Here is a 27,701-nt window from a genome sequence, read left to right on the forward strand (position 1 = left end):
TTGATGCAGCACTTTGTAAGTCATCAGGTCACTGAGTTGAAAAGAACCGAATAATCTACAGTGGTCCATCATTTATATCCATGAAATCTAGACTAACATGAGGAGTAAGTAACTCTTTATTTCTAGATGTTGCTCAATGAGGACTCTCAACATTTCTTAGCATTGATCATTTAGGCTGGGAATTGTAGTTTAACACCCTCTGATGGCCAAGGGTTTTGTAATCTAAGTTAGCCTATTCCCAGCAGATGGTCCAAATTCTATTTGAAGTTCCATTTTGAACTATTGTTGAACTGATATCTAAAAAATCAGAATTTATGCAAGTCAGGTCATGATGCTCCCAATTTCATCAACAGGCACACAAAAGTCTCTTGATGGAGAGATAAACAGCAGATGCTTTTAATAAATAAATAAACATAATAAATTATGTTTTAATGCTTCAGTTTTGTACTAAATAACATTAGGGCTGCTATACTGCTATACTTAAAGAGCAGAATAACAGAATATGCAACCATGCACACAAAATAACAACGACATCTATAGAGGGATTTTGGGGGAGTGGTTAAATAAAATGTATATTAATCTAATCTATTCCAGTCATTCTGCTATTAACATAGAGTATTTGACTTCTCCAACACCAAATTATATATTAGAATAGGTTTTTGCTAACGTTTTTTTAAACTATATTTCCAGAATTCACAATCCATTATTAGGTGTGATTGGTATGCGAGTATGGGCCCTCACCCCTTAGTTGCAGCCCAATACCAGATTACAGCCCATTAGGAACCGGGCTGCCAAAGTGGCAGGTGAGTGCACAAAGCTTCATTTGCACATGCATTAGATTTAGGTATGTGTGTGTGAAGCCATTCACCCCCACCCCACCCCACCACTGGTCCACAGAAACCAAACCCTTGCCTTAGAGCACTAACTCACATATTGGTTTGGAATGCCAGTTTTGTAGGAATTGCAATTCTTTTCTATGTTTAAAGGCTCATTTTGCTGATCCTTTGTTTAAACAAGTGTTAAAACAAGTCAGAAACAGAATGTTTCAGAACTTTCAGAAGTCTGCTTATATTTACATATCACTAGTTGTGCTAAATTGCTTTAAATGCATTTTGTTCCATGATCAAAAAGCTGTGACACTTTTGTCACAAATAAAGCATGAACAATCTTTCTGGTGCTCTTGGGATATTTTCAATGTATCTGGAAGGTAGTGGAGTGATGGAAGGACCATCATGGGTATATTGCATTCGTACATCATGGCCAGTGCTCATTGTAATAAATAAGGGTGCTATTATGTTTTTTTTCTTTTCTGTTGGGAGATTGTTATTGTGTCTTTAACGATTTAAACTTTTTTGTTTTTAACTTCAGCATGGTGAGAACTGCACCATTGATGTTCATCAATTGTACTGCTTCCACATTGAAACAATTGGAAGGAATTCCAGAGTTAGGGGCTGATTATGAATTAAATGTATTACCATATTTCTAGACCACTCAACCCTTGTAAATGCTCTGCCAACCCAACCTCTGGGTGGGTTTGCAGAGCATATACAAAACAATGCTCTGAATTCAAAGTGCTGCACAGTTTTGTTGCATCTTAGTGCTAAATGAAACAACTAAGACAGGGGTGTCAAACTCGAGGCCCGCGGGCCTGACCTGGCCGTCAGGGTACTTAGATCGGGCCTGCAGGGCTGCCCTTGAAACAGCAAAGGACCAGCCCGCGGTGCCTCTGCCAGCAAAAACAGAGCTTGGGAGGGTCGCTTCATTTTCTCTGGCAGAGCACTTGAGCCATCAGAGGCTATGTCGAGCTGGCCATGCCCCCCCCAGCTCCCCAGCCCCCCGAGGTCAAACACAATCCTGATGCAAATGAAATTGAGTTTGATACCCCTGATCTAAGATAGTCCTCCCTAATTTGATGCTCCCTAGATGTGACGAAATTACAGTAGTTCTTAATACTGCCAGCTAGCACAAGCAGGCTTATCTGAAAATTCAGTGAGGTATAGTCTCATCATATCTAGAAGATATCTTGCTGGAAGAGACTGGTTTAAGCAAACAAACAGCAACATGAATGATTTCCCCTTTCATTGTTCGAAGTACACATTCAGCAAGGTTGATAATACTGGACAAGATGGTGCCTGTTTTTTTCCCTGGTTTTTTTTTTTCTAACGTGATTCTGTTCAAAGCAAGTAGTGTTGTGTAGTTCTTTGGATTAAGTTTAGGAAAGGTGGTTTGAATGTACGGGTGCATCAATGCAGCATCTCTTTGTAATGCATGAAATCAGATGCTTCAGTTTCCAGGATCCCATAGCTCCACACTTTTCAAAGCATTCCTCCTGAATGGAATTGAGAATAACACACAATCCAAATAGTAAGCAACCCACACAAATGTCTTGTTGAAATGTGTTATGATATGCTGTCATCCAATAATTACACATAGAAATGTTTGATGGCTTGTTAAGTGGAAATGGTTAGACTTCCCAGTCAGTTTCAATACTGGAAATCTAGCAGAGAACAAACCTGTAATTACAAAATAGTAAATCACATTAAAAAAAATAAACACACAGATAAAAAAAGCAGTGCTGGTCACCTTAAGAAAGAAAAAAGAACCCAAATCCATTATAGGTAAGATATTTATTAAGATTAAATAAAATTAACACAAATATTTTTGCAAGCTTTCACGTACTCCAGAACTCTTCATCAGGTGATGTGCAAAAAGCAAAACATTTAAGAAGAAAAATTGGCATCTTATTGCATAAAGAATTATTACATTCCTCTTTAAATGGCTGTAGTTTACCACTTTGACCTTAAGATGTCCTTATAGCTCTTATATGGCTTCTATGTATTATAAGTACCAGAAATTTATATTTAACTGTAGGAATATTGAACAGAAATCACCTGTAAAAACTATTGCAGCAAAAGCATGTTTCCAGATGGACAAGTCAAAAGGCACCGTATAATTACTCCATTCTTCCTTAACAAATTTGTGTGTGTGTGTGTGTGTAAGAGAACAGCTAAAAGAAATGGTAAAATTAAATTACAAGTGGAAAATGATGACATCTGGATGGCCTATAAAGTTCCACCACGGAGGGAAGGTTGCTGTGTGGTAACAGCCTTGCCTGGAAACATCAGAAGAGCTTTGGGAAGACTTTAAAGACCAACGAAAGAATCAAGATGTTACTCTGGGGTAAGGAAGATCTAGGTTCAAGTCTACCATCAATCATGTAAGATTTAGGCCCCTCATCCTCTTTCAGCCCAATCTACCTATAGAGTTGAAGGGAGGGAAGGGGAAAGGAAAGTATGCTGGCCATACCAAATCTGAGTTGCAGTACTTTATAAGACCACTGGATGGTAGCAAAGAGACATACAATTTTGACATGGCTATGGAGTGCCTAATGTACCCTACCTTGAACTCCTGCAGGAAAAGGTGGATATAATCTAACACATAATTTTAATAAATAAGAAAGCTGATGCAATGCTCAGAAAAGAAAGGCCAAGGCTTGCAAGAAACCCTGAAATGTATAGTTTCTTTTCACTTCTAACACAAATGGATATGTTAGGTCTTAGTGCAACTAAGGGAAGAAGTCTGGACTTTGGGGCTCCATCCATCGGCCAGCTGCAAAGATGGGATAAATTGCTTTTTTGACCCCTTCCTTTCTAAGCATCAATCTACTGCTGGATGCCAAAAACGACAAGTGACATTTGATAGATTGGCCTCCCTAGTGTATGTGTGTTGTGTATATGTCTTGATGTAGAATATTACCAGCAGCACAGACCCTGTACTTGAGCCTTCTCAATGGAGAATATCTTGTCCTCCTGGACACAGCCCTACATTTCCCTGATGAGTTTCCATAAGCTTGTGAAAACCTTGTGGGACAGCACATTTGGGGTGGGGGTGGGGATTAGGTTTGGTCTGTCACTGGTGGATAGCAATAGCCCTTAGATTTATATACTGCTTCACAATGCTTTACAGCCCCCTCTAAGCGGTTTACAGAGTCAGCATATTGCTCCCAACAATCTGGGTCCTCATTTTACCCACCTTGGAAGGATGGAAGGCTGAGTCAACCTGGAGCCTGGTGAGATTTGAACTGCAAAATTGCAGGCAGCCGGCAGTCAGCAGAAGTAGCCTGCAGTACTGCACTCTAACCACTGCACCACCGTGGCTCTACTATGGCTGATGCCATCATTCATTTCTAAACTTTGCTTATCCTACACACTTCTTAGAGGCAGTTGGAATGAAGAGTACAGAAATCTTCGCAACAAAATAAATAATGCCATCCCCTGTGCACATTCAAGATTTGGTTGCCTTCACAGGACATGTTTGCCCAAAGTTAGCCATGATTTATTCAACCTAATTAGAAATGGAACTCTAAAATCTCATGCAAGGTTGGCACAACTTGCTAAATTAGTTTTCAGTTCAGGAGTTCACAATATTCATCCCATAAATATAACCAATAAATTTCTCTGAGCTTTTACGATTTCTTTCAGAATAAACATGTGAGTGCTATCACCACAAAATGTGGCACTTTTTTTTTTTGCATTTTCATTACCTCTATTTTTCATTATGCAGCAACGTGCAGATGTATTTGCAGTAGAACTGCAGATTTTAAATTTGAATGGTTTGTTGTTTGAAACATTTTACTTGCAGAACAAATAATGGATTCACATGAAGAAATAGGCCGTTTTCTTCAGTCTAGAAATATTTCAGGGTTGAACCACTTCCAAAATGATTGAAACAGCCACCCCAAACATCCCACTTGAAATGGGTATTTTAAACTTCATAGATGCATCTCCCATCTAAATCAGTTTGTGAGATTGTGGTTAAAGGGACCAGGCTAGAAACCTGAAGATTGAGAATCTGTGTGTTAGGCATTAAGACAACTGAGGTGACATTGGGCCTGTCACACATTCTCGGCCTTCTGGGGGGGAAAAATCATGCCAAGAAAACTGCAGGGACTTGACAAGCCACTTGGCAAGAATCAATACTGGCTCAAAGATATTAAACAAACCCTTATCACTAATTCAATTTTCTAATTCAGTGAAATTCAATGCATATGATAAAAACAGCCTGTTGCTTATGGGACAAAAATACATAGGCCAGAAGAAACTAACCGTTTCTTACAATTCCATGTCATTTTTCTGATAATATTGGTTCAATTACTACCTATTAGCTTCAGCTAAAGTATATACATCAGGACATAACCTGCCTGAACCTCTGAGACCAGTATCTGAAGTTTCACTGTCCCTCCATTAATGTCAAACGTTTGGTGGTGAAGCAACTAGGCCTCATCTTCCATGGTGGCTTTCAATCCATGATGGTTCTTGGTGGTTTGAGTATTTTTAGAGAGTCACTTGCTTAACACATTTGTGCTGTTAAAATTATTTGATGTTCCTGATGCAATTTATATTTATATTCTGCATGTTAACTATTTTCCCTGATTATACTATTGTTATGTCTTATTGCATTTGTAGTCTGTTTTTCTGCTAGGATTTTAAAATGATGGATATGATTCTCTATCCCCCACTCCATTTTTTTTTTTATCTTCACAAGTTGGAATAACTGATAAGTTACCACTGAAATAAAAAGAAAAATGTTGGATTTAAAAAAACAAACCAAATCACAAGCTAGTCATAAAAAAAGCAAAATAAATCTGCAATGACCCGGAGCATATATGGGTCCTGCTATTTTTTTTTCTATGCCCAGCAGCAAAATCTTTATAGTTGTCTATTCACTTCAGTATGATTTACCAGGGAGGAAGAGAGAAGAATGCAGTCTATTTCACCAATGGAAATAATTTTGGGTGGATCTGTTCACTTTATCAGAAACATGTGTCCAGAACAAGAATAAATAACAATTTACTAGAAGTAAATATGCCAATGGAATTTTTATCTAAATAACATAATAGTCCTAGCTATGTTTATTTTTTAAAGTAAGTTTAATCACTAGGTAACAATGTTTTCTTCTCATACTTCACTGAATTTCGTATATTGGCACACATTTAGTTTTGTTCCTGATGCTTTTGGGCAATCTTTTGAGAAGATTACTACAACTACCTAGTTCAATTTTTAAATAATACTGATTTTTAATTCATTGGTATTTTAAATCTAATTGATTGGTTGTCACAGCAAGGAATGGGAAAGTTGCAAACTAAAGAACAGATAGCACCACTGGTTACATGTTAGTGTATAGCAATTACATACTTGCAAAGTAAATACCCTTCCCAAGCTGGTGCCTCTCCTATATGCTGGGATCAAACTTGCAGAATTCCCAGCCAACAATATGCTAACTACATATCCCAGAGATTACAAACTGGATGCAATGGTATGCATGAATGACTTTGGGAGACAAGAGAAAGAGCAGCAGACTAGGCAATAGTTAGATAAGAGACAGCTGAATCTGCAGAAGGACTGGGTGGGAGCCAAACATCTCAGAAGGGACTCTCCTTAGTTTCTTGTATTGTAAAGATGAAGGGGGGGAAAGAGGTATTTTCAAACTTGCAAGATTCTGTTAATGTAACCTTACAGGTAAGTTAGATCTAGTTCATCTGAGGGTGCTTCTTGTCTGGTCTACTTTGCAAGGCTAACAATTGAAGACAGATTTGAATTTGAATTCAAATTCTGAATGAATCACAAAGTACCGTGGGTAACTTTGAACAACTGCCCTCCTGTCACGTCATTCCACCCACAAGAGCACTCCATGATGAGTCAAATGGCTCATCATAAGAAAAGGCTATGGTCAGAGTCTAAGCTACCTAAAATGAAAGCTTGGGTTGGTACTGGGCTGCTGTACATGTGAAATGACTCATTCAAACCTTGAACTACTCGATCTTCTTTTGAGAATTCATTCTAGCCTGATAGAAAGCAAGCAGATATGGGGTGGAAAAAACTGCCACCTTCATACAGCAGGAATCAGCAGAACCAAATTGTGGTGTCTTTCATACGCATCCCCTATATGTACTTCATTCAACACAAGTACATTCAGTAATGTATTGCATAAATCAAATTATCCAAACAGAATCTGTATTAGACTTGAATTCCCCTGATTCCCAGACAGTCTGAACATGTTTAGTGGGGCTTATGGGTGTTAAGAGCCAACGCATCCAGAAGGCACCCGGTTCGGGGATGCTATTATACAATTTACAACCGATTTATATAAATGAAGGGATATCTTTTGGTATACATAGAAATGAAATCATGTAGAGACAAAAATGCCAACTTAAAGCTGTTCATGTGGATTGAGTTAAATGTAGTCTTCTAGGATTGCCATTTCAAGTACAAGCCTTCAATTTTACCAGTTAAATTTCTGTTTCTCTCTCTACTGCCCAATTTCACCTGCGATCTCTGTCTCCCAAGCCACTCCCTGATTTCTACAATAAAATAGATCCTTCTGCTTAGAAAAAGGAGACAGCTATTTTAAGACAGAAAACATGACTTGACTGAGACAAAATAGCAATGCTCTACAGAAAAGGCACCATTCATGATTAACTCAAGATATGTCTTCTGGGGGATACTCTTTAAAGGCAAAGCAGGATCTCTGATCAATGATGTTTTGGCTTTCACAATCCAATGCCCTTCGATGTGCCAGATTCCCATTATCACCCATAAGTGCTGTCATATTGGAAAGAGAAGACAGGCCAAACATGTTGGGGGAGGGAGGGGGGTGCCTGTTCTGGAAGAAAAATCCTGTTCTCTTCTTAAAACAGTATCCAAGACCAATCCAGTTTCATATATAAGTATTCCAGTCGAGTGGATACTGCCCAAGCCCACTGTCCTTCCAGTCTTTGGTATCACCTACAAAAATACAGTTCTATGGGAATCCATTTCTCTCACCCGGATGAGGGCCCACCAATTAAACTGAAGAGCTTGGTGCTGGAGCACTTTGATTAGGCCTACATAAAGCAGGACACCACAACAATTTTTGCACATACCCAATACATAGTCACATGGGAAAAAAAGCCAAGGCAAATAATTAAATATTTCTTTTGGTCAAAATTTTCTCACATAGACAAATCTGTAGAGACAAGTGAGCAATCCACTAAGCATCACTCCAGTGCAAACTGATGGAATCTGCATGGGAGCAGAACTTGATGGGGAAATGCAGAGGTTTTTTTTTCTGAGAAAATACGCTTCTCTGAAACACCAGCTGCAAGGATGGTAAAAGAGGGGAAACACAGAAGACTCTTATCTCATAGACAATTGTACCTCACACCAAGTAACTGTTCACAGTTAGACACTTCTGACTCATACTCCCCTTTCCTCCCTCAGTTTGGAGAGGACATGTTTGTGGGGAATTATAATTGAACACATTAAATGCATGCACATTTTATTATGTCTCCTACTTCCACACAGATTCTCTCACCTCCTGACAAAAAGATATAGTTCCAGTGCTTCCTAGAAACAAATGCTGTTTGGTTAAGAACAGGAGAAAGGACAGACAAACACAGTAGATTCTGTCTACTGAAATAGGAACAAAAGACAAAAAGGACTCTGTGTGCTGATAAAACAAAAACAAAAAGGTAGAACTGCAAACATCTCATATCCATCTCTGTTGGTTGACAGCAGAAACTATGAGGAAAGGTCATGTCACCAGCCTCATCGTAGATGTAAATAAGAAGGGATGGTGTAATTGAAGAGCAAGTAATCCATCTTGTATAAATTAAATAATCTTCTTTGGTAGAAGGGGCTGATGTTCTTGAAGAACTTTGCAGTCAGGTTATTGTTGGTTCTGGTGGTCTTGGAAGAGGAGGGGAACTTGATGCCTGCATCAGCCCCAACCAATTGTAAGATATAGTTGGCATCGTCAGCCAAGGTCTCATACTTGCCAATGATATCATAGTGGACAATGCATGGATGGCAAAGGGAGTGCACTCGCTCCCAATGCTCATTAAAAGGTTCCTCACGTTGGGTCTTTGGATCCAAAAGATAGTACACAAACTCCTCAAAACGCACATCGTGGCCACTTTCCAGGGCTTCACTGCTAGGGTCCTGACGGTGCCGCCGGATTATTTTGGTCCCGTAGCGCTTATGGAATGCTGTGTTGTAGCTACGGGTGAATTTGTTCCTGTAGGCTGAGACCAGCCGTTCCAGAGGCTCCCGTACAAAGATGAACTTGAGGTAGTTGCGCAAGCGGTAGTTGATCTCAGGAGTGCTGTACTCGGAGAGAGTGCGGAGGTTGGCTGGTACATGAGCTTCATGTGCGGGGATTTCCAGGGGATCCTGGTACTTGCCGTGCCCTGTCAAGATCATCAGAACCCTCTTCCAATTAGTGCAAGCCACCTTGGGGACATAGCAGTAGAGCAGCTCATGGACATCATCCACCACCAGGTGCCGCAAGTCATCTGGAGTTAGGAGGCGTCGTTTGCGGGTGTAACGGTGGCACATACTGCTTAGCAGCTCCCTCCTGTGTTGATGAGTTGCCTGCAGGGAGGACTGCTCAAGCTGAGGAGACATAAGGAGGACATAAGGGGGAACAGGAGTCACTTCATGCTGTGTGCCAAGTTCCTTTTGTTAGATCCCAATAATACTCTGCCCTACATGCCACCAGTACCTATACACAGGAGCCGATACCTTTGGACACCTTTAAGATTCATGAGTAGTCTTAACATTGGTTATAATTGCTCCTTAAAGGGCTGCACTTACCCTTTAATAGTGGGGATTTAAAGGTTAACAGAAAGTAAAACTGGCTAAACTTGGGAGCCTTTCAGTTGGAACATGACTATAACTCCGGAATTTCCAAACGAGAAAGTCAAAATCTGAGATTTAGAGCCCACAGACTCTAGGTTATCAGACTGGTAAGGACCAGTTTAGAGAGCAGATTATTTAACCAATTTTCTTATTCCCGGTCTCATTTTCAGTCTTAGAAATGCTGTTCAGGAGCAGTGGCAGTGAGAAGGAAAGGTAAGCAGGGGTGGGCGTCACAAATTTTAGCAAAGGGTTCTCTGCCCGGTTGCTGGGTGGGTGTGGCCTAGTCAGCCTCCTGTACCATGGCGGGGGGGGGGGCATTTTTGCCCTTGCTGGGCTTCTGAGGCTTTCTTTGAGCCTCTGGGAGGGCGAAAACGGTCTCCCCGGGCTCCAGAGGCTCTCTGGAAGCCAGAAACGGACCCATTTCCGGCCTTCCCAAACTTCCAGGAGACCTGTTTTTGCCCTCCCTGAGCCTCCGTGTGCACCCTGCACTTACCTGCATCCAAAACGGGCCTCATGGGGACCCCTGGAGGGGTGGGCTGGGCCAGCCAAGAGTGGGATTTGGGGGTTCTCCGAACTGCACAGAATCTCAGCTAGGGGCTCTCCCAGACCCCTGCAAACCCCCAGCAGCCCACCCCTGAAGGTAAGGATCTAAACACGTTCCATTTTATGCTGAACTTAATTGCTTCTATGCTATTTCAATTGAATGTATCTGCCTACATTGAGGAGAGGGGTATAAATCCCAAATGCATTAATCAAAATATATATTCAGAATGGAAATACCCCTATACCACTTGTCATCAGCTCTTTCAAGGTTTCCCAATAATATCGGTATGTTGTCTGAATGGACTCAGTTGCTTCTTTCCTTTCCTTGATCAACTCTTTTTGTTTTAATCATATATAGACGGATAGAAATGAATAGTGTTAACAATGCATTAGTTTGGTATGCTGGAGCATCAAAGGCCTGCATCAAATGTCCAGGTGAGTGGTCTTAGCAGAGCAAAATACTCTTGAATCAAAATGCTGTAAATGTAGGTCTATCTCCACGATTAGACCTTGGCTATTCAAAGTTTCATTTCATCCCATAATTGGGGACCTTCCCTAGGAGAAAAGGGTGCTTCAGGTCACCAGGGATTGCAGCTTGGCTCTTGAAGATATGACTCACAACAAATTCAGGAAATACTTTACTTTCTTGGAATTTATTCTTCATTTCCTATAACTTCTGGCTAATGGTTGATTTAAGTAAAAAAAAAAAAAATCTTCCCTGTCTCTCTGACATTTGTAGCACGTCACCTAATGAAAAGTCCAGGAAATCCCTGAAACTTCTAGGGTCTTTTGCAACATTTTGGTTCTAGGAAAGATACTATTCATTTGTGGACTTTGGGTATCTTTTGAACTTTCCTTATAAAAACATAAAGCAAGCATCTGATTATAGGAGTAAAATGTTTTTTTTTCCCCCTTCCTCCTAATTATAGTTAAAACAAAGTGCTTATTTGCAATTTGACTAAATATATAAAAGCTTTCCTTTCAGCAAGCTGTTTACACCGTCTGTGTTATATTCATAAAGAGAGACAGATGAGCACATTTAGTATGCCATAAACTTCATAAATACCCTTCTTTGGATGCACGCAAGCTAAGTCAGGGGTGGGTGGGCACATTTAAAACACTGAGCACACATGACATGCACTCTCTCATTTAATGACTTTTGGTGGCTTTTATAAGACAATGGCTGCAGACAATTTCACTGGAAGGCAAACAGGTAAGATTTACCTGCCAACCCACCCAACTGTCTAGAATACTCCTTCCCCCTCCTCCCCCACCCCAAAAGCAGACGGGCTCACTTATAACCAAAGAACTGAGGTATGATTATCCGCCATTTTATTTTTTCATGGAACTTGAAGACTTCTCAACAGCATTGCTGGAAGTAAAGATTATGCTAAAGTTTGGTTCATTGCTTTGCAACCTGCCTATTTAAATCCTTACTTCTCATTAAAAGAGTCTTAAAAAGGGCAGGCAGGCAAGGCAGGAAGATGGGCAGGTATTCAAAGAGGTGTCACAGGGATTATTTTGTCTAATTCTTTCCCTACATTATCTCAGGATTATGTATTTCATTCTTGGAAGTGTCATAGGATCTTAATTGTTTTTATTGTTCCTTCATTTCCCATATTTTACTGCTTTTTAGATACTGAATATAAGATATTTCTGCTTTTCAAGTTGCTTCATGGAGAGGCCCGTATAGTTTTCTTGGCAGTGTGTGAAAGTGGTTTGCTCTCTCTTTCTTCCAGATGTTTTTTTCTGCTTCCCAGTATAACTTAATGCCCTGGGAGTACCCAGCAGTCTCCTATCCAAGTGCTACCCACCTGTTATGCCATTGCACAAGAAGTTTATTTGAAGTTCTATTTGTATTCACTGTACAAGGTGTTGCAGACTGTTATTCAGTGATGCCATATTTTGTTTTACATCGGGCCAGGATTCCCAACTTTCATGATGGAAATCCTATTAGGCAGAATTCATGTCAAACTACTAATAAGAGCTCTGAGACCCCAAACACTTCCTAGTAGAAACCTCTGGAGAACATCAGGAGGCACAGTATGCTTTTCTGTTTGTAGGAAGCTGCAGTTTCCAGTAGATTTTTAAGATGCCTAGCAGGACAAATTATTTTAGAGTTGAGTTTACAGTTCTAAAGTACAACTCTTAAATTGGCAAAATAGATAAGCATTTGTATTTGCGATATTCTTTATATATGTAGGCAAGTTTGTTATTCTGAATGTATTGTTCCTCTACATGTGTTCATTGAGTTATTTTCTCAGTTCTCAATTATAAACAGCCCTTATTTCTGACCCAAAGAGAGTTAGTATGCCCCAATTTTGGTTAAAAAATTTTGGTAAAAAAAAGTGACAAGCAGAATGGATCTGGAATGATTAAATTTCTAAAACAAAAAATAGGCCTTCCAGATAACTCAACACATTCTAGGACTAGAAGGTTATCAGCATCACTCAGCAATATAATAGATGGTTTGGCAGGTATTAAAAAGAAAAAGATGCTGACATCCCTTCTTACAATATGCCAGTTCTCAAAAGGTACTGATTAGCAACATGGCCTCCAAGCTTGTGTGTGTGTGTGTGTGTGCGTGTGTTCCAATTATTTTCTTATATCTGCACAACCAAAAGAGTAAGGAAAAGAAAATGAGGAATTCAGTGAAAGAAGGCTTACCTTCACTCACAGGAATTATCCTGTATTTCCAAATTAAGTGGAGGAAAAACTAACCTATTTGGCTCTCAAAAGACTTCACAAATAAAATACCTGTGTATGAAAGGCTGCAGGCAGGGTCCAAATCTCCAATTCACAAAAGGAGCTATACAACTTTATAGCAACTGCGGGGATGGGGGAGGAAGGTCACATTTTCTGCATGCAAAGAGTATTATTTAGCTATTAATTGTTTCTGTCTCTCTCTATTTATAATTCACTCTCAAAGCTGACATCTGCCAGAGCATAGAACAACTCAAAGAAGTTTGGAAGATGTGGAGAGACTGGGTCCATGGTATCGCCAGAAGTCGGATACGACTGAATGAATAAGCTCATCCTATTTATTTCTATTATATTGCACTGAAAGCTGCCCGGAGTCAGTTTCATTGCCAAAATGGGTGGTATGTACATTTAATTAATTAATTAATAAACAAACAAACAAACAAATAAAGTGTTCTCTTCTTTCATACTATAGACAACCAATTTTCTTTTTTGAAGCCCATTTACCTGATCACCCTTATAAAGAGCCTGAAGTGGATTTCGACCAGATTTCCCATGCCAGCTACTCTTCAATATCCTGTCTTCTGCAGCTGGAAAGGAAAAATGGGGAGGGGGAGAGTTTTTTAAAAGACTTGGCAAAGATTCTGTTTCATGGAAAGTACAGGGTTAGTCATACTTAGAGAAGGAATACAAAAATTAAGGATGGGAAGAACATTCATTTAAATTAGGCTATTGTTGCACAATCACCCTGTCCTCGTGATAGAACTTTACCAAATATCTAAATGACATCATCTGCCTTTTGTGACTGTCCTGTCTTCATCCTCAAAGAAGCATTAGGGAAAAAGAGGGAAAAAGACAGAACAGCTGCATGGTATCTTTAGATTGCTGAGATTAGGAAAATCCACAGGAAGCACCAAAGTGGGAAAATTCTCAAAGAGCACTTGTTAAACAGTATGGTTATATGTGCAGTTTTAGTTGATCTAATGATAGGATTATCTCACTTATTCTCTGCCTTGTTTCTCTCCAAAAACTAATTATAAAGAATAGTTAGGTTTTGCTTTTTCAATTATAATTTTATCTTTGCAAGTTCAGTTTTCAGTAAAAAGTATTATATGATTCCCTAAAGAGAAAGTTCTGGGTACATTGTTGCCAAATATCTTTGAATTTTTCCATAGTTAAAATCATTTTTCCTTTCTACATTAGTAGCCTTCTCCTTTAATTATAATCTTTCTGGTTGCCTCTGGTAACCAGCCTTCAAGGTCTCCTGTTATCATGTTTTTCTTTCATTCAGCACATTTTCCCAGGGAAATTTATTCCATATTTTAGTAAGATTTTAAACGGACTACAGGAAGTATTCTTATGTTTTTCAAAATCTTACTTCCAGTCAATCTTATGCTATTTAAGAGCTTTCCAAAATCAACATTCTAATTACTCTAATTACTGTTTGTCGCTTAATTCCAAATAAAAAGTTTTTCTTTAAGTTTTAAACTTACATAAAGCTTCTTTAGCTGCAGGTTGAAGAAAAATCACCCAGTGTAATGAAATTTAAAGAAATTATAACTGTCCTTGCTGTCAGTGCTATAAAATCTAAAATTTGCTAGAGACAGCTGATCTCACCACAGAGAGGATCTGTGAGGAGTACTTTGAGTGATCCTAAGTCCTCTTCTTCATCTGGACAGGAGTCTGGCAGCTAATTCATTCACCAGCTCTATTTCCACTACTGTCATCTACTCTGCTAAAAGTAAAGTGGTCAGTTCACCACTGCTTCCCTGAAATCCAAGAATAGTTACGTTTTTTTCTAAATTTGCTTATTTTTGTTCAACTTTTATTTACTTTACAGAGCATTTCTCTCTAATAAATATTTATATTTATATAAATATATGTATATTTATCTCTAATAAATATCTCTAAATATTTAACGACCCCTCACATCCTGGACATAAACGGTTTCAACTCCTACCCTCAAAATGATGCTATAAAGCCGTGATGGCGTGCCATTTGTGCCAGCACACGAGCTGCAGGCAAACTTACCTCACTGCACATGCGCATATCTCACAGCTGATTTTCGGCCGGTTTGAGGCCTTTTTCAGCCTCCCAAAGGCTTGAGGAAGCCTTCTGCAGGCCGAAAACTAGCCCTGTTTTGTCACTTCCTGTTTTTTTCGAAAATACCGGAAGTGATGAAACGGGGCTAGTTTTCAGCCTGCAAAGTCCGTAGAAGCCTTCCTCAAGCCTTTGGGAGGCCAAAGAAGGCCTCAAACCAGCCAAAAATCAGCTGTGAGGTGCAGTGCAGGTAAGGGGGCAGTGGGGGTGGGTGGGGATTGTGCGCACATGCATAGGGGGCATGGAGGGTGCACATTGCCTTCTGAGTGCTGCCACGCGAGCACGAGCATGCAAGCGTGTGCACAATTTTTGGCAAAGGAGCCCAAAAAGGTTAGCCACCACTGCTATAGAGCACTGCACACCAGAACAAGACACAAGGACAGTTTTTGCCCAAACCCCATCACTCTGCTAAACAAATAATTCCCTCAACACTGTCAAACTGTTTAGTAAGTCTGCATTACTATTACTATTAATCCTCCCTTCCTTTCACCCATATCTCCCCACTTACGACTGTATGACTATAACCTTGTTGCTTGTATCCTAACAATTTTTATTAACTGTTTCCTAGTATGATTTGATTGCTTATTGTACCCTATGACTATTATTATTAATTAGTATTAATGACTACTATTGTACCTTATGATTCTTGACAACTGTATCTTTTCTTTTATGTACATTGAGAGCATATGCACCAAAGACAAATTCCTTGGGTGTCCAATCACACTTGGCCAATAAAGACTTCAATTCAATTCAATTCAATTCAATTCAATTCAATTCAATTCAATTCAATTCTATTCTATTCTATTCTATTCTATTCTATTCTATTCTATTTACCGAAGGGCTGCATGAGCCCCAAATGACTCTGAGAGGAGAAAGAAGGGGTGGACTGAAGACAGTTCTGTGAAAAGCAGAGCCAATGATCATGGCGGAATGAAGAGGCAGTGAGTAGACTGGTTCTTCAATTATTTTTCTCTGGACAAGGAGAGGACTGCATAGAATCCTGGGAAATCAGGAAATGGCCATCTTGCTCAAAATGTAGTTGGTGCCTTTGAAAGGACATTGAGTTTGTATACTTCCTTTTCTAATCACATCCAGAAATTGCTTCTCAACTGCTTTTCAACTATTGAAAACATTTAGATTTTAGACCCTAACCCTAAGTCTGACAGCACCAGTTGATTTCCTTCAATCCTTAGCAAAAACAAAAGTTTTAACTATAAATTTAAGAATTTTGAAAAAAAATAAATAAACAGCAAAAGTGTGACTAAAGCCTTTGATTTTAGAAAGTTACAAGTAAATTTGAAATAAGATTTTGGAATGAATTGTAAACAACCTTTCCCTTGGGAAAATGGTTTTGTTTTACATTTTTAAAAAAACCATAATAATTGGTTTTAGAAACAATGAAACTGGTGAATGAATAGAGGGAACCAGAGAGAACTAAAGATTACAATTAAAAGAGAAGAAAGACAAAACTGGGAGAGAAGAGTTCTATGGTGTAATGGGCTCTTTAATTTGACATGAGCTGCTGATCAATGAGTTCTGGAAACTCAGAATATTTAGGAACACTGTTTGTGCCTCATTCCTCTATTAGAATTTATCCAGGTAGTTTGCTTAGATTAAGAGATAGCAATACACTCAAGATTTATTCTGCTCTACTTGAAAACACCACTTAAAAATGGTCTGGTCTTTCTTGTCTGATATTTTCTATTGTGTGATTCTTTCCCCCAAATTATGACTTTACTTTCCTTAACTCTCACTCCATATGTCTAACTTCCAGCTGAGGTTCCTTTAGTCTCTGCATCCAGTTTTTCTGCATCTAAAAACACTGTTAAAAACTCAACATCTTGTTTTCTTTCTGCTATTTATCTCCCTCTGTCTTGTTCTGAAAGTGCCTAAGAAAATGTAATTGTTATACAGTTTAATACAATGTACAGTTAGTCCTCAACGTATGACAATTGAGCACAAAATTTCTGTTGTTAAGTAAGACATTTGTTAAGTGAGTTTTGCCCTATTTTATGACCTTTCTTGCCACAGTGAATCACTGCAGTTGATACGTTAGAACACAGCTTCCCCACTTATTTTGCTTGTTAAAAGGTTGGAAAAGGTGATCACACAACCTTGGGACGCAGCAACAGTCATAAGTATGAACCAGTTGCCAAGCAACTGAATTTTGATCATATGATCATGGGGTTGCTACAAAGGTCATAAGTGTGAAAAATAGTCATACGTTACTTTTTTCAGTGCTGTTGTAACACTAACAGTCACTAAATTAACTGTTGTAAGTCAAGGACTATCTCACAGCATAGTATGTGCAAAATGATTGAAAAATGAAAAGTGTTTGGAACTGTTGTACAAGCAACATACAACATCTTCACACATTCCTTTGATAAATAAGTCAAACCAATAGCCTCTGTTAAGCCTGGATTCCCCAACGGGTGTTAAGGAAAACAAACTAAACAGAATGTGCAGCGAAGTCAGATAGGAAGACAGGTAAATGTGTGAGATAAGCCTTCTCGTTAACACGCAGTAAAAATACAGATACGCTTGTGCTATCAAAATTATAATTTATTCCATTTAAGAATTATAGCATAGTCATTATAAACAGTCCATTAGTCATATACCAAATTCAGTCAAGTCTTGTCGAGGATACTCTAATTGCAAAGTCCATGTCGAATAGCCAGTGTCAGTACACATATAATAAATCTGTCCAAAACTTATCTTCTCTCCGTTGAGAAATATCTTCAAAGTAATCCAACACTTCTTCTCCTCCCCGATCCAGCAAGAACGCAGTCTTCAATAAGCCAGCCAGTAAGAGCCAGAGAGTGCCTTGCTGCTTATATAGTACTTTTACAGCTGCACCCTTAATTACATTCCTTTAGCTTAAAGTCACATACACTTTATCTGACAAACCATGATTCATCATTTTATTATCTTTACCCAAAACAGTTAGGGTAAAACAATGTTATCCCTAACAGCCTCAAAAGCCAAGCAGATCAGAGGATGGTGCTATTTACTAAGAGTTTCTTTTTTGAAACCGTTTTCTTAACATTGTTATTTCTTTTTCAACTGAAGTATAACACTTTCTGAATTAATTCGGCACAACTTCTCTGTAGGATCCATGCTGAACAATTCAGAAGGTTCCTCTGCTCTCTTTTCTTTACTCTTGCTATTCTCTTTTAAGGCAGGGATATCTCCTGTATGCTGAAACTTTTCATGGTTACAATTCAATAAGAGGCAGCTTCCAGGAATAATTGCCCAACCCATTGCATTTGTTCTTCCAACAAAGTGATGTTGTTGTGCAATGTCTTGCTAAGAGTCTGTTCAAACCACAAGAAACCATCTGACTCCTTTGTGTCCCACTTTGAAGCTTTGGACCTGCTGTGTCAATGGCTTGCATTGGAAAAGAGACATCTGTTAAGGCAGCTCCGCCAAAAAGATTTTAAGAATTGCTCCTATAAATACTATGAGGATAGGGTTTTTCACCAAAAATGTAATGTGTCGGTTTTAGTCTTTTACCCCAAACGTATTGATACCTGTTATCCATTATACAATCTGTGGCATTTATCCAGTTCTGTGCTCCCTTTCCTCAGGAGTACCATGATAATAATAGAACCAACTAGATCTAGGCTGCAAAAGATCTAGATGACCATTAAATGAAAGCAAAGATCTAATTTGCTACTCATCCATTTTTTGCAACTCAGGGATGATGGCCCTAATAATAATATTAGAATAGACCTGGCTTTGACATATCTCTTCATAACTGCCTCTGTTAGCACCATTTTTGTGGAAATATTATACTCAAGGAAAGTAGACCTCAAGATTTGGGAAACCCTATCCATAGAGACTGTTGATGAACACCTGGAAACTGCAACTTTCTTACTACTGTATAGCTGTTAAGGAAAGAGGAAACAAAGATTGGTCACAAGGGCTTCCATCAGCCTCAGAGATCAGCAGAAAAGGAACTTAGCTCAACCACATAATCCAAAAAAGTTAGCTTAATCTCCTCCTCGTGTGTCACCGAAGAGCTGATGAAGCAAGCTCCTTCAACAGGAACTGTTAATTGGGGCAAGCAACGAATCTGCGCACAAGGCAGGCTACTGCTAAAGGAAGAGGAAAGGGGAGCTGATGCAATGAACTGACAGGAAATCAATTTTGAGAGCTAGGGTTTAAGTGGTATGAACAAGCCTCTTCCCTATCTAGCTCTACCATAGTGAAGAGGGAAGTGGGGTATTGCAAGCAACTGCTATTCTTGCCCACAAAGTTACTGTTACCAAGATGCAAGTAAAAGCAATTTTGGTAAAGTTCTAATGGACATAGATGACCATGGATATTTCTTTTTTTAAAAAAATGGATGTATTTTATTTCTCAGTTTTCACCTAGAGAATTTAATCATTTCAGAGTAGGATTTAAGGAATTAAGACTGGGGAATTTCTGGTTGCAGATGAAGAACTTGATCTTTATCTCACTAGCTCTCCCCAAAGCTCTGCCTTTTCTAGCCATTATCAACATCATGACTGGTATAGCCATTGCATCAATATTTAATGACAGATGAAGAGGTGAAGAATACCTATCCAATTTGTAAGCTGAAATATAGAGCTTGTGCAGCAAAAATAACCATCATTCTTTAGAAAAATGAAACTAACACAACAAAATTTAACAGATATATGCAAGATTCTTCACTTAAACAAGAAATCAGTTTAATAGGTTCAGGATGGCAGCAGCCCATCTTGAAAATTGTACCTATGAAAATATTTGCAGAATATAGATAGTTCTTATTTAGAGACCAACAGCGGCTTGATCATTAAGGAAAGTGATTGCTAAATGAAATTGCAACTGTGCTTAAAATCATAGATCTTAAAATCATAGAGCTGGAAGGGACCTTGGGGGTCTTTTGGTCCAATTTCTATCCAAGGCAAGAGTCTTCATATCATCATGGACAAACGGTCATCCAATATTTTCTTGAAAACATCCAGCAATGGAGCACACACAAGCCTGAGAGGCAAGCTGTTCCACTGCTTAATAGTTCTCATCAACAGGAAATGCCTACTTATTTCCAGGTTGCATGTCCCTCTGCATGAGCTCTCAACCATTGCTTCTTGCCTACTCTTTATGGAGAATAAATCAACACTCTCTTTCCTGGAGCAATCTTCAAGGACTGGACGACTGCTCTTCTGTCTTCCCTCAGACTTCTCTTCTAAGCAAAACATATCAAATTCCTTTAGCCATTGTTCAAAGGACTTAACCTCCAGGCCCGTCATCTTACAAAACTGTCCTTTGCTTTACAGAGAACACCTTCTTGCAAAGGTCATAAATGTGAGGATTGGCTGTAAAGTTACTTCATCACCGTTGTAACTGCAAATGGTCTTTATGCAAGGCAGTTGTTAAATGAGGACTACTTGTAGTCTCAAAAAGCACACTGAACAAGAATCAGGAATTATGTGTGGCAGCCAAAGATACTATTTGAATTTTTAAGCTGATCAATAGTTGATCAGATTCCTCTTGAAATGTGTATCCCATTTAAAGAAAGATTTAGACAAATTAGAACAATTTAGATACAGATACAGATAATCAGAGTTGGAAGGGACCTTGTAGGTCATCTAGTCCAACCCCCCACCCAAGCGGGAGACCCTACACCATTTCTGACAAATGGCAGTCCAACCTCTTCTTGAAAGTCTCAAGTGATGGCGCTCCCACAACTTCCGAGGGCAAGCTGTTCCATTGGTTGATTGTTCTCACTGTCAGAAAGTTTCTCCTTGTTTCCAGGTTAAATCTCTCCTGGTTCAGTTTCCATCCATTATTCCTTGTCTGGCCTACAGGTGCTTTAGACAATAGCTTGACCCCTTCCTCCCTGTGGCAGCCCCTCAAATATCGGAAGACCGCTATCATGTCTCCCCGGTCCTTCTCTTTACTAGACTAGCCAAGCCCAGTTCCTGCAACCATTCGTTGTATGTTTTAGCCTCCAGTCCCCTAATCATCCTGGTTGCTCTTCTCTGTACTATTTCTAGAGCCTCAACATCTTTTTTATAATGTGGTGACCAAAACTGGATGCAGTACTGTAGGTGTGGTCTTACTAAGGCTTTATAGACTGGTATTAGTACTTCCCTTGATCTTGACTGTATCCCTCTGTTAGTACAATTTAGGATTGCATTAGCTTTTTTGGCGGTGGCTGCACACTGCTGGCTCATATTTAGCTGGTTGTCCACTAAGACTCCAAGATCCCTCTCACAGTTACTGCTATTGAGCCTGGTTTCACCCAGTCTATATGCGTACTTTTGGTTTTTCTTGCCTAAGTGTAGGACTTTACTTTTCTCTACAATGAATTTCATTTTATTAGATATGGCCCAGTGTTCTAGTCTGTCAAGATCCATCTGGATCTTGAGCCTATCTTCTTGGGTGTTAGCTATTCCTGCCAGCTTAGTATCATCTGCAAATTTGGTAAGTTTCCCTTCTATTCCCTCATCTAAGTCGTTAATGAAGATATTGAAGAGTACTGGGCCTAAGACTGAACCTTGTGGCACTGCTTACTTCCCTCCATGTAGACTTAGACCCATTAAGGACTACTCGTTGAGTAGGGTTTGCCAGCCAGTTGCGAGTCCATCTAGTGGTGGTGCTATCTATTCCACCTTTTTCTAGCTTACTAAGAAGTAGGTTGTGGTCTACTTTATCGAATGCCTTGCTAAAATCTAAATATATTATGTCCACAGTGTTTTGCTGGTCTACTAATTTAGTCACTGTGTTGAAGAATGAAATAAGATTGGTTTGGCATGATCTGTTTTTAACAAACCCGTGCTGACTGCTAGTTATTACTTTACTTGTTTCTAGATGTTGGCAGATCTGTTTTTTTATTATCTTTTCCAGTATCTTACCGGGTATTGATGTTAAGCTGATTGGTCTATAGTTTCCTGGGTCTGTTTTTTTCCCCTTTTTTGAAGATGGGAACCACATCAGCTCTTTTCCAGTCCTCTGGTAGTTCCCTGGTGCTCCAGGATTTTTGAAAGATGTGGTGCAGTGGTTCTGAGATGACGTCTGCCAGCTCCTTTAAAACTCTGGGATGTAATCCATCAGGCCCTGGTGATTTGTTTTCATCAAGATCAGACAGGTGTTCTCTTACTATTTTTTTTTGCTTATTTTAACTTTTATTTCTGGTCTGTCTTTTATAGTTATGTTTTTGGTGGGTTGAGCTATAGTTTAATAGAAAGGATACAAGAATCACCAAAATCCAGAAACCGTTCTATAAAAAAAGACTGGGCATATTTAGCCTTGAGAAGATAAGAGATATGGGAGGAACATGATCATCCTTTTCAAATACCCAAGAGAATGTCATATAGAATAAGGTCATGACCTGTTATTATTCATTTTAGGGTGCAAGGGCACAAAGTCATTAATTTATGTTATGATTCTACCTAAATATTAGAAGAAGAAAAATAACAGTGAGAATTGTTTGGCAGTGAAGCCAGTTACCAAAAGAGATGGCGGGCACTCTTTCACTGGATGTTTTCCAGCACATTTTATAGTCATCTATAAAAAAAATGAAATTCTTGCACAAAGGATGGCCCTTCACAACCCTATGATTTTAAACAGACATTTTGAAAGCAGCCCTGAGCAATTTATAACATGGGAAGAATGAATTAACCAACTTTCCTTTGAAATAATCCTAATTTAGTACAATATCTATTTTAAATGGGTTCCACCCAAGGAGGTATTCTCCAGATTGATTGGATTTGCAACTCTAAAGTCTCAATCAGTATGCTTAGTAGGGGAAAACAACATCATTTTTGCATACAGTTTTTATTCCTCAGTATATTCTAAATGTTAGCAACGTTAGCAAAAGCAAGTACTGAATTTTGATAAGTCTTGATATGACTTAAACTCAATATGGGAGTTAGACTGCCCTCTAAACCAGGGTTCCCCAACTCTCAGGCCTGGTCCATGACCTTTTAGGTATGGGGCAGCACAGTGGAGGTGAGTGGCAGGCAAGCGAGCGAAGCTTCATCTGTATTTGCAGCCGCACTCCAGCGCTAGCATCACCGCCTCAGCTCCACCTCAGAACACCAGGAAATAGATTCTCATTAGGAGCACAAACTCTACCATAAACTGCAAGTGCGAGGGGCCTAGCTGCTTCTCCCCCTCCCTCCATGGAAAAAGTTGCTAAAAAGGTTGGGGACTGCTGCTCTAAACCTTACAACATTTCATATCATATTGGAAAAGGGCATTGTGGAGGAGGACACTAAAACGTTTTTGGAGACAACATGCAGTGCACATTTTCTTCTTCCCATATGCAGAAATATAGATATTCTGGCCATAAACATCGAGGCTACAATATCAGTACAGCAGGATTCTCTATCACTACAAGTTTCCCAAGATTTAAATATCCTGGCTGAAAACTATCCAACTTTATGAGTGTTATCAGCCATAGTTGAAGGGGTTTAGCAAAGTCACAGCTGCTAAGTTCCAAGAGAAAGAATGCTATTGAAGAAGCAGGACTGCTCCTAGGAGAATCCTTACCTCTGTTTTGCTCATACCATCTCATTTCAAACATCAAACCCAATTTTGCAATGAAACGAGTTTAACAGAACAACTTGTGTGTTTTCCATTGAAATTCTAGCTTTCCAGGCAAGTCCTCTTTCTCCAGCCCATGACGGGATGAAAGCATTTATTTCCAACCATAATACCTATCATTTCCAGCCATCTGGTGCCCTTCAGACTGATTGAAGCACCACACCCATCACTGACCACAGATTGGAGGCAAAAAAGCACATTTCAGTATTGAGATCTAACCAGAACAAACACTTGTACCCATTTCACATTCCACTTTTCTCATACTCCATGTATACATGCCATGTATAATCAATATTTGTTCAGTACAAAATATAGAAGGATGTTTGATCTGGATCAATCACCAACAGAGACAGGCATTGTCTTTCAATCATTTTAACAGGCCTACATCTAGAGCAGTGGTTTTCAAACTCAGCAACTTTAAAATATGTGCACCTCAGCTCCCAGAATTCCCCAGACAGAATTTTGGGAGTTGAAGTCCACACATCTCAAAAGTTGTCAACTTTGAAAACTACTGCCCTGAGAATCAGGATGTTTTGTACCCAGGAACATGCTGTTTCACTGACAGATTCTCTCTCCCTAACCTATGGATAAGAACTTGTGATCCTCCAACTGTTACTGATCCAGAATTCCTAAAATTATTCACCATTGGCCACACTAACTAGGGCTCTTCAAATGAGTTTTACCATCTTTGCAGGCATAAACCAAAATGATGACACAAATCACAGAGATGCCTTCATAGCTCAGATCCATTTTACATATATACAAGAAGAGAAATGAAAGCAATCAACAATGCTTAAAAAGCAAACAGGCTCACTGTGGCTAAAAGCACAACAATAAAAATCCGTATGTCTATATAGCAAACCTAACCAAAATGTTGTTAAAATGTCAAATACTTTTAACATTTCTAGACCTTTTCACTTGGCATGATTTAGCAAATGTTGAAGGGGATGAAGGGAGAACTAAATATTTTTAAGTCAGATATTCTGCATGTAGTGAAGATGCCGGCCTAGAAACTAGGAGACTGTGAATTCTAGTCCCACTATAGTTAGGAAAGTCAGCTGGGTGGCCTTGGACCAGTCACTCTCTCTCATCCTAACCCATCTCACAGAGTTGTCATTGTTGTGGGGAAAAACAAGAGGAGGAAGGATGTTAGGTATGTTCACTGCCTTGAATAAAATAATATGGGATTTAAAACATATAATAACTAAATAATAAAACATACTTCTATTGTTTTACTAAAAACCTGGGTCCCCCGATTTCTTTTTTATCCTCTGCCTAAACAACTTGTTCTATGTAACACATTTCCTTATAAATATTTTGGAGAACCAAAACAATTAGAGTTTTCCATTTACCGTATTTGCCGGTGTATAAGACGACTTTTTTTGCCCTGAAAAACATGCCTCCAAGTGGGGGTGTCTTATACGGCGAGTATATAACAAAGATCGCCTTATACGCCGGCAAATACGTTGTTGTCACCAGTGCAAGAGCGACGGGGGCGGAGCTCCGCAACTTGCGAAGCCCCTTCAAGCCCAGCCGAGTCTCTCTTCCTCCTCCTCCCCCACCCACCCACCCACCCACTCCGCTCGTGCGAGCGGACAGGCAGGCTCCAGGCTTTGCCCCATCCCTCACCTTCTTCAATCCCCCTCCAACAAGACTTTAAACAGATTATGGACTTTCTTTCTCTTTGATTGATATCACCCCAGAAGGAGAAAGTGAGAACTCTGCCTTGGTTTGGACTGATTGATAACTTTTCCTTTCTCCTGAGCAATGGGACTGTTCTATCTTTTTTTATTTTCTTTTGAATATTCTGGTTGTTGTAAGAAGAAAGAAGGAGAAAAGAAAAGAAGATTTATAATGGCTCTTTCTGTTGAGGAACTAAGAAATGGTGTGGAAGAAGCTTTCCTTTTCTTAGAAATGGCGCTTACTAATTATCAACAAAAATTACAACAGATGAAGACAGCAGAGGAACAAGAAAGAAAGGAAGGAGCCATCTTTAATGAATCTCAGAATTTGATCCAGAAAAAAGGAAGAGAGAAAGAAAAGAAAAGAAGAGAAAAGAAGAAAACTAAAGGATTTAAGGACTTAAGATCTAAAAAAACATTTAAGAAAGGGAAAATAAAGTGCAAAACCAATATGATGATTGTAAACAAAGGGGAAAAGAAATACGACAGAGAAGGGAAGCCGGTAAGGCAGAGGCTAGAAGAAGGGGGGTAGAAAGGTTTGTTGGGAAAAGAAAGAAAGGGAAAAGGTGGAGAAAAGCTACAACGTTTTGAAATTAAATGGAAAAAAGGAATTTTTATGGATAATGGATAAAGTATAATTTTTTTTTTTTAAAAAAAAGATTTTGCAAGGTACATAAGATGAGATGGTAGTATTGCAATGGTTTAAGAGTTGATAAGAGATTAAAATGTTAAAATGTTTAAAAATGATTGGTTTTAAAACTTAATAATAGGAGAGGTTTAGAATATTGTTTTAATTAAAGAGTTTAATAAAATTATGGTATTGATGTTATTATAAAATTTTTATTATAGTATTTCTTTTTAATATTTGGATTTATTCTCTAATTATGCACTTAATTGTGTTGGATGTATTAGTTAGATAGAATGTACCAAGCAAAATCTGATTGGGTATTAGATATTATTTTAAAGATTAATTTGATTAACTTAGGGGGAGATAGAAAGGCATCATACTCTGATTAATGATTTCAGGAGAAACTGATTTTCTTTTTTTTTCATAAGGGATGAGACAAAGGGATGATAAAAAATGGACAAAAGATACAAATATAATGATTTAAACTAAGATGATTAATTAAGGTAGAATTAAGAAGTGTGAAATATGTGGAGAAGTTAATATAGAAGGCTTAGAATGGTAAATAAAATAAGTAATGATATGTAAGATGAGCATGAATATAATTGAAGTCCATGAAGAGAGAGATACCTGGGTCCAAGTTACTTTCCAAAAAGATATTTTTATGTTTTGTGTGTTGTGTGTATATGTCTTTTTTGGGGAGAGAATTGGTAAAAACTTGTAGAAATATAGAATGAGAATAATGGTAACTAAGTCAGAAAGAAACAGATGAAATAATAATAATGATATTGAATAAGAGTAAAGAGAAGTAAAGAGAAATTGAATAAGAGGTTTTGGTATATTATATGGAAATGGTTTAAAACAGAATCATAATTTATCTGACTTGTTAAATTTACAAGGGAAAAAGGTTTAAACATGTAATGAATAATGATAATTTGTGTGTTTTAAAAATTAATAAAACTTGTTTAAAAAAAAAAAAAAAAAAAAAAAATAAGCCAGCCAGTAAGAGCCAGAGAGTGCCTTGCTGCTTATATAGTACTTTTACAGCTGCACCCTTAATTACATTCCTTTAGCTTAAAGTCACATACACTTTATCTGACAAACCATGATTCATCATTTTATTATCTTTACCCAAAACAGTTAGGGTAAAACAATGTTATCCCTAACAGCCTCAAAAGCCAAGCAGATCAGAGGATGGTGCTATTTACTAAGAGTTTCTTTTTTGAAACCTTTTTCTTAACATTGTTATTTCTTTTTCAACTGAAGTATAACACTTTCTGAATTAATTCGGCACAACTTCTCTGTAGGATCCATGCTGAACAATTCAGAAGGTTCCTCTGCTCTCTTTTCTTTACTCTTGCTATTCTCTTTTAAGGCAGGGATATCTCCTGTATGCTGAAACTTTTCATGGTTACAATTCAATAAGAGGCAGCTTCCAGGAATAATTGCCCAACCCATTGCATTTGTTCTTCCAACAAAGTGATGTTGTTGTGCAATGTCTTGCTAAGAGTCTGTTCAAACCACAAGAAACCATCTGACTCCTTTGTGTCCCACTTTGAAGCTTTGGACCTGCTGTGTCAATGACTTGCATTGGAAAAGAGACATCTGTTAAGGCAGCTCCGCCAAAAAGATTTTAAGAATTGCTCCTATAAATACTATGAGGATAGGGTTTTTCACCAAAAATGTAATGTGCCGGTTTTAGTCTTTTACCCCAAACGTATTGATACCTGTTATCCATTATACAATCTGTGGCATTTATCCAGTTCTGTGCTCCCTTTCCTCAGGAGTACCATGATAATAATAGAACCAACTAGATCT

General features: G+C 38.6%; 1 protein-coding gene across 1 annotated transcript in view; it reads right to left on the bottom strand.

Moving 5' to 3' along the window:
* Positions 1 to 2,608: 2,608 nt before the first annotated feature.
* The window catches only part of CHST13 (carbohydrate sulfotransferase 13), a 57,627-nt gene continuing 32,534 nt past the window's right edge, over positions 2,609 to 27,701 (bottom strand). Inside the window, exons 2-3 of the mRNA XM_026678177.2 lie at positions 13,428 to 13,510; positions 2,609 to 9,431 (exon numbers count right to left, since the gene is read on the bottom strand). Coding sequence (XP_026533962.2) covers positions 8,586 to 9,431; positions 13,428 to 13,510 — 929 coding nt within the window. The 3' untranslated portion in view covers positions 2,609 to 8,585. The remainder of the gene's footprint in view (positions 9,432 to 13,427; positions 13,511 to 27,701) is intronic.

The sequence above is a fragment of the Notechis scutatus genome, chromosome 2, assembly GCF_049901735.1.
Source record: "Notechis scutatus isolate UNSWTSFEM ecotype Mainland chromosome 2, rNotScu1.2, whole genome shotgun sequence".
Classification (NCBI taxonomy): domain Eukaryota; kingdom Metazoa; phylum Chordata; class Lepidosauria; order Squamata; family Elapidae; genus Notechis; species Notechis scutatus.